The 10,491-nt window shown below is 38.7% G+C and overlaps 1 protein-coding gene across 1 annotated transcript; it reads left to right on the forward strand.

The window, feature by feature from the left end:
- The first annotated feature begins 2,962 nt into the window (after positions 1-2,962).
- LOC110194949 (olfactory receptor 1N2) lies at positions 2,963-3,907 on the forward strand. The gene has a single exon (XM_020967572.2). The coding sequence runs from the start codon at positions 2,963-2,965 to the stop codon at positions 3,905-3,907; it is 945 nt and encodes a 314-aa protein (XP_020823231.2).
- Positions 3,908-10,491: the final 6,584 nt, after the last annotated feature.

A 10,491-nucleotide genomic window follows, 5' to 3' on the forward strand; every position in this document is an offset into this window, starting at 1 on the left:
TACATGGAAGTGACTGAAACAGCCCCTTCTGTCAGAGCTTATGCAGACCATCCAGGTAAGTGATGAGGGAGGGAAGAAGAATGGTAGAAGTTCAAAGATACATGCAGATCTTTATCCCTCTTTCCATCCAGACAAAAGGGTGATGGAGAGAGGCACACTGAAATTTCTATCCCTCCTTCCCACCAGTACAACCTCAGACAAGCAACTTCTAAGGTTACTGTGAGAAATGTCTCTCAGGCCATCCAACCCAATCCCATGGGTATCTGAGTCACAGAGACCACTGAACAGACTAGAGGCTAAGAACCCTAAGACCTTAGTGCCTTATTTCCCATGCACTGATAGGCTCCTTCTTAGGATTCTGGCTGTTCTAATACAATTCCATTATTGCTTCTCTCCTTCAAAGGAGTTGGAAATTCTAAAGGTGTCTGGGTAATGGGGTCATAATACCACTGATCAAAGAGACAGAGTGAAAAACTCAGAGAAAGGCCAATACAATGGAAGAAACAGGCCCAAGAATAAAGAAATAATAAAATAGTAGAGTGAAGAGGATTGGGGAAAAATTACATCTTTGTTTTCCCTAGTCTATATTTGAAAATTAACATTTCCTTCTATTATCAATATAAGTAGCAAAAGTCAGTCTTAGAAGTGATCCATGTTTCTCCAGACTGTCAAAGGGGTGCATGTTACAAAATAGGCAAGAGCTCTTTAGATAGATAGATAGATAGATAGATAGATAGATAGATAGACAGACAGACAGACAGAGTTAAGAGTGTGATCAAGCTAGATTGTACAAGCTTATGAGAAACAATTTTTAAATTTTCAGTGTAAGCATTTACTCTTCAGAAATGTTACAAAACATGGCTTGATTTCTTTTTTTTTTAATTACCTAGTCTCAAGAAAGTGATGGAGAAAAGGTTAATAATGCCAATTAAACTTAGAAATGTGTCTCGTGTACTTTTTTTTTCCAGGAAACTGGTTGTTAAGCTTCACTGGAATATTTCTGGCCTCCCCTGACACATGCTTCCATGCCCTTAAAATATTTTTAAAAGAAAAAAATCATAGTCCTATAGAATCAGAAGAGACTTTTTTCTATTTCCTCATTATAAAGATGACTAAGTTCAGGCACAGAGAGATTGACAGTTCCTCAATAAAAACTGATCCACAGAGTCACCAATAAGTGGGGGAGCCAGCACTCAAGTCAGATTGGCCTTCCCACTATTAGTCCAATGCTCTTTCCACTCTGCCATTTTCTGTCCTTTCAGAGTATGTAATTTTATACTTATTTCAGTATTTTAGTAATTCATGGATCTGTGATTTCCTCATTGTGAGTACTCCCTCCCTTGATGCTGATTACATCTCCATCTCCCTCAGTAGAAGGCCTTCAAGGGCTGCTATAGAAAAAAAAAAAAGAACAGAAAACAAAAAAAACACAAGAAATAAGCTCTGCATCCTTTGGCCAGCCTTTTGGTGATAATACTCCAGCTCACCTCATGATGAGGCTGGCTATCAAACAACACACAGAGGATCCATTGGTGATTTTATACTGAAAGCTTTCACTAGTTTGACCAAGTCTTCCCAGAGTTTATGCCCTGCCGGTACAACCTTCTAAAGTCCAAGTTCACACATTGTAATGAAGAATCAGAGGACAACTTTAATGCAGGTATAGAATAAATATTAATTACTCCCAACAAGCCCATGTTGGACAAAGAGTATTCACAGATCATAGACCTTTGGAACTAAAAGAGACTTTCCAAGTCATCTAGTACAACCCATTCATTTTATTGATTAGGAAACTGGAATCAAAAAGGTTAAGTGACTTACCTAAAATCACTTAGCTAATGTAGATGGAACTGGAAATCAAGTCTTCTGACTCAAACCCCATGATATTTCAAGTACATAGCCCTTATCTATGGGTAGGGAGGAGCTTAACATAGATGCATTACTCATTTGCTCTTCCCCACCATTTAACATCATTCTTTGAGTGGCACCTCACTCAGTTTCAAAGCTTGGAAACCCCACTACTACAAGAGATGAATCACACCTGTCTCCTTTTCTGGTCCTTGATATTGAAGTCCCCAGAATTCTATAGCTTTGAGCATGGCCTACAAGAGAGACTGGGATCCCCAACAAGGCCCAGAGAGCAACATTTTTGGGGAGTTCAGGGTGAGAAATATTCTCCTGTAGTGTACTCCCAAGAAATTTTCTCTAACCTCAGAGTTGCAGAGGATGGATAACAAATTAAATGCTTTTGTGATTAATTCCCACTTCTAAGTGGCTCAGAAGAAGGATGAACTGAACTCTACCTGTCTTATCTTGTAGCACCAACAGTGAGGGCATCCCTATTAGAGTCCCCAGGACACACACACACACACACTTATGTAGGCTAGCAGGAAAGGCACAGTTGCTCCTTTTGTTGTTATTGCTTAAAAAATTGCTTAAGTTAGACTTAATATTTCTAGTATATTTGACTTCCGTTTTAAAATTATTTTTAAATTAACTTTTTCCAATTAATAAAAATTTATTTTCTGTCTCTCTCACCTGTCCCCCTAAATAAAATAAGAAAACTCTTATAACAATTTTAATCTCCAAATGTAGGTTACATTCAGGTTTTATAATGATCAGACTAACTACCTTAGAATAGTGTGTTAATTCATCACAACAATCCCATCAAATCAGGAGAGCAAGGATATTAATATTTTATTGATGAGGAAACTGAGTCACAGAGAGGAAAAGCAGTTTTTCCCTGTTCACACCACTAGTAGTTGACTTGGCTAAGGCTCAAACTCAGCTCTTCACACTCTAGGTTGAAATTTCTCTTTATTAAATCATGCTTTTATCCAGGACAGAGATCATGTCTCCTCCTTCTCTTAATCAAAGATTATAACATAAGACTAAGTGTAAAGAGGGAACTCAGTAAGAACTGATTTAGAGTATTTTCATTTTCACAGATGATGGGAGACACATGGAACAGGAAAATAGAACAAGCATCTCTGAATTTATCCTCTTGGGACTATCTGAACGGCCAGATCAGCAGAGACCGCTTTTTGGGCTTTTCCTGGTCATGTACCTGATCACTGTGGTGGGGAACCTTCTTATCATACTAGCCATTAGCTGTGACTCACATGTCCAAAGCCCCATGTATTTCTTCTTGGCCAACCTGTCCTTTGCAGACATCTGTTTCACATCGGCTTCTATCCCCAAGATGTTGGTGAACATTGAGACCCAGCAGCAGACCATCTCCTATGTTGGATGTATCACTCAGCTGTATTTCCTTCTTATGTTTGGGGGTTTGGACAACCTCCTCCTGGCTGCAATGGCCTATGACCGCTATGTGGCTATCTGCTGGCCCCTTCACTATACCACAGTCATGAGCCCCCAGCACTGTGTGCTGATGCTGAGTGTGTGCTGGGCTCTGACCAATATTCCTGCCTTGACACATAGTATTCTGCTGGCCCACCTGGACTTCTGTAGCCATCATGCCATCCCCCACTTCTACTGTGATATTAGTCCCCTGCTAAAGTTGGCATGCTCAGATGCCCACTTAAATGAATTGATGGTAATCATCATGGGAGCAATATTTCTCACTGGTCCCCTTGCCCTCATTGTCCTCTCCTATGCCCACATTACCTCTGCTATCCTTGGTTTCTCTTCTCCTGAAGGGAGATGGAAAGCCTTCTCCACCTGTGGGTCCCACCTCACTGTAGTCTTACTCTTCTATGGTTCCCTAATGGGTGTGTATTTATTTCCTTCATCAAGCTACTCTGTTCAAAGGGAAAGTTCAGCTGCTGTCCTCTACATGGTGGTGACACCCATGATGAATCCATTCATCTATAGCCTGAGGAACAGAGATATGAAAGGGGCACTGGGGAGGCTTCTTGGGAATGGGAAAATGCTCTCCTCCCTATAATAGCAATGGCTGCCCCTGATGCCAACTCCACCCTACTCCAGTCCACCCAAGCCTATCCCACTCCACCTCACCTTCTCAGGTTCCTTCTGAAACTTCCAGTATCAATCACATTTGGCTATTATGAGAGAGCTTTCTGAGAAGTCTTCACTGGGTGAAGCTTAGACTGGCCAAACCCTCCATGGGGAATTAGAAGGAGATTCCCTTCATTTCCACTTTATTCACTTATTTATTCAACAAATGTATATTTATTGGGCATCTACCATGTCCAGTGCTGATGATATAGTTTAGATATATCACACTACCTGTCCTCATGGTGTTTACAGTATGATCCCAGTGTTATTCCACAAAGCAGTACCACTTTAGCAGGGCATCAGAGCCATGTAGGGAGAAGACCTTGTGCTTTTTTCCTGCCAATATGCTATCAGCCCAGACCCAAAACTGCTAGATTGCTAGAGAGCCAGAGCATTCAAGGAGAACAGATTTTAAAGGTGTTTTAAATAGAAAGATTATGAGCTACTACATTTGAAGAGTAATATAGGGCAGAAAGAAGGTAGTGAGGTGGTAAGGAAAGGGATGGGTATGTGGAACAAGGAGGGAGAAGTTGCAGGTATATAAAAAAACCTCCCCTATACCTTTTTTTTTTTGCCATTTTTCTGAAGTTTTATGTCTGCCAATTCAATTTATTTTTGCTACCAATCATGTTTGTAATGTTTTTAATCAACAAAGAGCTATTTTTTTATTTTAAAAAATGGTGACATTATAGAGTCCAAGATGTGTTCACACTCCAGAAGGAATTTGAATTTCATATCTGGAGAAGCAAGGTACATGTTCTAATTTAGTTGTGTGAATAATAAAGGCTATTATGATAGTTTTCTAGCAGTTAAGGCTGTGTAGGAGAAGTTAATAAAGTGTATAGTACTGTTTCTTTCAACACTTTCTCATATTGTAAGAAGCCTTTCCCAGTTCTCCTTAATCTTAGCACCATCACTCTGACACTACCCTACTGTCCACATTTATACTGCATATATCTTCTTTTACATACTTGTTTGCATGTTATATTTCTTGTGAACTTGTTGAGAGCAGGGGACTGTGTAATTCAGTATTTATGCCAGTGTGTGGCACATAGTAGGTGCTTAATGAATGCTAATTGACTATAATCAACTTTCCTGCTTATGTTTTTGTAAGAAAAAATATAAGAAAAGTGTGCTTTCTCTTCATTATAAAACCTCACCAAAAGTGATCTGAGTAAAATTTTTGCCTACTTACTTTTTTCTTTTCAATGCTTAATTCTACCCTCTGAGATTCAATTTTCTCTGTTAAATAAAGGGGTTGCATTCAATAACCACAAGGCCCGTCTTAGTGGTAACACTGTGTTCCCACACTGCATATTCCAATGCCTCTTCAAATCAAGCAGTCTAAGGCCTGTTTAAGCTCTGACATTCTATTCTCTCAAGCAAATCATACTTAAGTAACAGTGGCAGTATATCACTTAGTAACCTCATGGCAGAATAGGCTAATTCACTTTTCAGCAGTGAGTAGATTTCTATAGGCTCATAAAATCTAGGTCTGGAAAAGACTTTGGAGTCTAGTGGTTCCTAGATACCCCCCCTTTTATTTTTACCAGAATAATTTCATGGTTCCCCATATGATAGAAGTTTTTCTTTTAGTATCTATTGAGAAAATGCCTGACTTCATCAACTTAACACCACTTTTAGATTGATTTATATTTTATTGATCACAAAAGCATTTATATACAGTTGAAAATACTCATTTATAGACATCTGGGAGGTATATCGTTCATTCACTTTTCAGAGAAAAAGATTGAATATTTAGTATACTGAGTTATTTTATGAAATTGGCTTCTTGAGGAGACTTCATGTTCCACGGAGGGTCCACAACCTGAAGTGTGCTGAAACCCATTCAAATTGGCTGTCAAAAGTCCCTTGTTAAATTTTCTGTGTCAGCATTTATATCTCAGAAATCAGCAAATTCCACAAATCAAGGCTTAATTTGTTATTTTATTGATTGTCTAGACTTAAGAAAGTGATGGAGAAATTTTTAATATGCAAATTCAAGTTAAAAGAGTTTCATGCACACATTTTTTTTTCCAGAGAGTTTATTGTTAAATATTTATTAGTGCACCCCTGTGACCACAGCTAACAGATTAGGAATCACTGATCTAATCCAACACTCTTACTTTACAGATGAGGAAAATGTAAGCCAAAGAAATCTCCGTTTCCCCCAGAGTCCCATGGCTGGTAAGTGGCAGAGTGACAATCAAATCTCTATTGACTCATTGCAGGTCCACGGCTCTTTTCCACTGCAAACTATTGACAACTGAATTGGACAAAGGTAACATTATAGAGGAAAATATGAAGGTAGGGGATGAAGGAAGGCAACAGGTATGACCAACAGAAGACGGGTATGGACAAGGGCCACTGTTGAGAGAGAAGTAATAGTTGGTCCTAAGTCAAGGAGAGAAGGAAGTTCCATCTTGAAGCACTCCTCCTTGAAAGTGTCAGCCAACCAAGTAAAGTCAGGGTTCTTTTTCCTGATGGGTAGTGGGGCTATCTAAATTTTCTTAATATCTCTTATTATTCACAGACCTCAATTGGGATATTCATCTTGATTCTCCTCATATGAAATTCATTCAATAAGAATTTGGTAAATGTCTACTAGGTGCAAAGCTGAAGATAATAACTGGCATTTATATACCTCTCTAAATTTGGCTAAGTACTTTTATATCCTTGGTTTTATTTAAATTTTATAACAAGCTTATTAGCTAGGCACTACTAAACAACAAGAAGCATTTATCAAGTGCTTACTTTGTGCCAGGAACTTATTAGGACTGAGGAATACATATAAAGGCAAAGCAGTCCCTGCCCTATAGAAGTTTGCATCCTACTAGGGGAATATAGCATGTTCATAGGTAAGTAAATATAGGATATGAGAACATACAAACTTTTACATACAGGCTGTATTTCCCATATAAGTTATGTGCCACAGAAACCAGATGGGTTTGTCTAACTGTGGCTCATTGGGAGGCGTTTTAAATATCTTTGAAATCTTATCAGACTTGTTCCAATGAAGACTGATTTCGGCTCTGCTGTCTTCAAAAAAAGTATTCAAGACTAGAATTATATCTACCTACTCCCCCTAAATAGTACAAATCTAGAAGAAATGATTTTTTTTAATGTTTAAGCAGCTTTCCTGGTTAATAACAATAAAAATAACTACCCTTTATAAAGTGCCTTTGGTTTTGCAGACAGAAGATAAATGAGATTTGAGTTTAAGAGAGGTTTGAACTCATATTATTGACTGCAGATCCAATGTTCTATCCACTGCATCAGCTAGTGGCCTATTATTTTATAGGGAAGGATTACCTCAGGTTGTATTCCAAGATTTGACTGCCTCCTCATCAAGTGCTACTATATGAAGAGCATCATAAATCTCAGAAAATTAAAAAAAAAATTATCCAAGGAAGTAGCAAACAGAAATCAGAGAAATCATACATATTAGAATATGCTAGATGCTATATACCATTAATTAGCTTTCCCACTAGGAGTTTTCTCAGTTCAACTAAGGCACTGAGCCCTCAGTCTCAATTACGGATTTGATTTAAAGGAAAGTTTCTCCATGTTTCTGAAGCAGCAAGCTGGAGATCAAGGATATGGAAAGGCACTCATTCATTTACTTGTCATTTGACTCTTGAAGCATTTCTCTCCCTTCAGGGCTTGTTTCTGATAATTTCTTGAAAGATGCTGTCCAGGTCTTCCTTTTGATTATGGCTTTGAAGTAGGCCAATGATTCTGACATTGTCTGTCTGGATTTATTTTCCAGGTCAGTTGTTTTTCTCTTAAGGTATTTTATATTTTCTTCTATTTTTTCATTCTTTTTAATTTGTTTGATTCTTGATGTCTCGTAGTGTCATTAACTTCCACTTGGCCAGTTCTAACTTTTAAGGAGTTGTTTTCCTCAGTTAACTTTTGTACTTCCTTGCCATTTGGCCAATTGTACTTTTTAAAGAGCTGGGTTTTTTTAGTAGATTTTTGTATCTCGTTTTCCATTTGGCCAATTCTACTTTTTAAGCAGTCATTTTCTTTTTCGAAGCTGTTGACTCTCTTTTCATAATTCTCTTGTATCACTATTATTTGTTTTCCCAGTTTTTCCTCTATCCCTCTTATGTGATTTTTAAGTTCCCTTTTGAGCTCTTCCATGAGTTCTTTCTGGGCTTGAGACCACTTCCCACTTTTCTTTTCCTTGGGGCTTTGCCCTTAGGTGTTTTGACAGTATTATCCTCTTCTGAGTTTGTGTCTTGATCTTACCTGTCACCATAATAACTTTGTAGGCTCATATTCTTTTTTGTTGTTGCTTTTTGCTCATCTTTTTTGGCCTTTTTCCTTTCTTCTAAAGTTGAGCTCTGGTCCTGGGGTAAAAGGGGCATTGTCTCAGGCTTCTTGTGCCAGGGGCTACAGGCCCTGGCTGTTTACCTGGTGCTACACTAATGTTGCCCTAAGGGCCACAGGGGACCCTCATGTCTGGTGCTGTACTAAGGGGGGTGGGGTGGGGAGATGGCTGGTGCTGCTGGATGTCATAAGAGTCTGGCAGCTTACCTGGTTTTGAGCCAGGATCCTAGTGCTAGTGTCTTACAAATTTGACTCAGTTTTCTATATATTTGAGAAATAAGGCCTTTATCAGAGATACTTTCATGCAATGTTCTTTAAGAATACTTTCCTGATTCCCTCAGTTACTAGTTCCTTATCTCAAATCACATATTTTCTATATACCTTGAGGTTCAAACCTAAACATTTGCCTAAGACTCTCTTTATTGGGGGAGAGAATCTTTTCTTGATGATTCATGCCTGGAAGAAGGTAGAGTTGAAACAAGATTGGGAAAAGAGGATTCTTCTGGCTTTTAGCTTCAAGAGAGGACAGACTTCCAACTCTCTTCAGACACAAGGCCCTGAGAGTTAATTTTCTGGGAGCCAAGATGGTGGTGAAAGCAGTAAATTGCCATAACTCTCCCATATTCACCTCCAAACAAGCAAAAAAATAGCACTCCAAAACAAATCCTGAAACAGCAGAACCAGCAAAAAAACAGGGTGAAGCAATCTTTGAAACCAAGAAACTTGAAAGATCAGCAGCAAAGGTATGTCTCACTCAGGTAAAAGGGGAGAATATTCTGGGACAAGAAACATCCCAGGAAGCCAGCAGCAAGCCCTACCTCAGCAAACCACTGGGAAATCCTGAGCTCCAGTGCAGTAGAACAGGCAAATGCCAACACAAGGACCCCCCATATAACTCAGCATATCCAGAGGAACTGGTAACTCCAGCTCTGAGAACTGCCATGATCCTGGGCAAATAAGCAACCTTTAGCAGCCAGACTTCCATGTGCTTCGGCGTAGTCTTTTTTTACATTACTGCACATGTATAAACTATATCAGACTATATTATCTTGGGGAGAGGGGAGAGGAGAGGGAGTGAGAAAAAAATTGGAACTCAAAATTTGTCAAAAAGTGAATGTTGAAAATTGTCTTTGCATGTAATTAGACAAAAATGGAATACTATTTAAAAAGAAGTTAGCATGAGCCAGGTCTCAAAAGGAAAGAGGGGGCTTAAGAGGTATGTTTGAAGATGGTGAGCATTCCAGGTATTGGGGACAGTCTATGCACAGGCATGGAGGCTAAAGATGGATTCTCCAGTTTCCAAGGTTTGATAAATGAGATGAAATGTCTTGTATTGGAGAATGTCAAGTAGACCAGAGTGGCTAGAGTATATAGTGTAAAGGGGAAGTAATGTGTAATTAGTCTGGGGGTGGTGACTGTATTATTAGAGAAAAATGAACAGACATGAGATATTTTGAGGAAGTACAATTGATGACTTGAAAATTTATTGAGTATGGGGATGAGGGAAAGCAAAGAGCTAGAGATGACTCCCAGGCTCTGAAACTGGGTGATTCAAAGAAAGGTATTGCCTTCTATAGGAATAGGGAAGTTAGAAGGATGGGTAAGGTTTTTTTTTAAATTTTATTAATTTATCAACAATCACTTCTATATGCTTTGGAGTTTAAAATTTTTCTTCCTGTTCATCCCCACCACTCCCCAAGACGGTGCACAGTCTGATATAGGCTATACATTTACATTCCTATTAAACATATTTTCACATTAGTGAAGTTGTAAGTAAAAATTAAAACCAGTAGGAGGAACCATCAGAAAGAGGCAACAAAACTCAAGATAGCGATTCATATTCCATAGTTCTTTCTTTGGATGTGGATAGCATTTCCCATCATGAGGCCTCTGGAGATTTCTTAGATCCTTGTATTGTTGAGAAGGGTTAAGTTTATCAATATTAGCCATTGCACAACATGGCTGTTATTGTGTAAAACGTTCTCTTGCTTCTGCTCACTTCATTCAGCATCAGACCATACAAGTCTTTCCAGGTTTTTTTGAAGTCAGCCTGTTCATCATTTCTTATAGCACAATAGTATTCCATTGCATTCATTGCTACCCCTGCTTTTTTTACTTCACCTGAAGCATGATATATTCTGCTCCAGTCTTTTACCTTTACCCTCTAAGTGTCACTCT

This window comes from Phascolarctos cinereus, unplaced genomic scaffold, assembly GCF_003287225.1.
Source record: "Phascolarctos cinereus isolate Bilbo 61053 unplaced genomic scaffold, phaCin_HiC Scaffold_2;HRSCAF=192, whole genome shotgun sequence".
NCBI lineage: Eukaryota > Metazoa > Chordata > Mammalia > Diprotodontia > Phascolarctidae > Phascolarctos > Phascolarctos cinereus.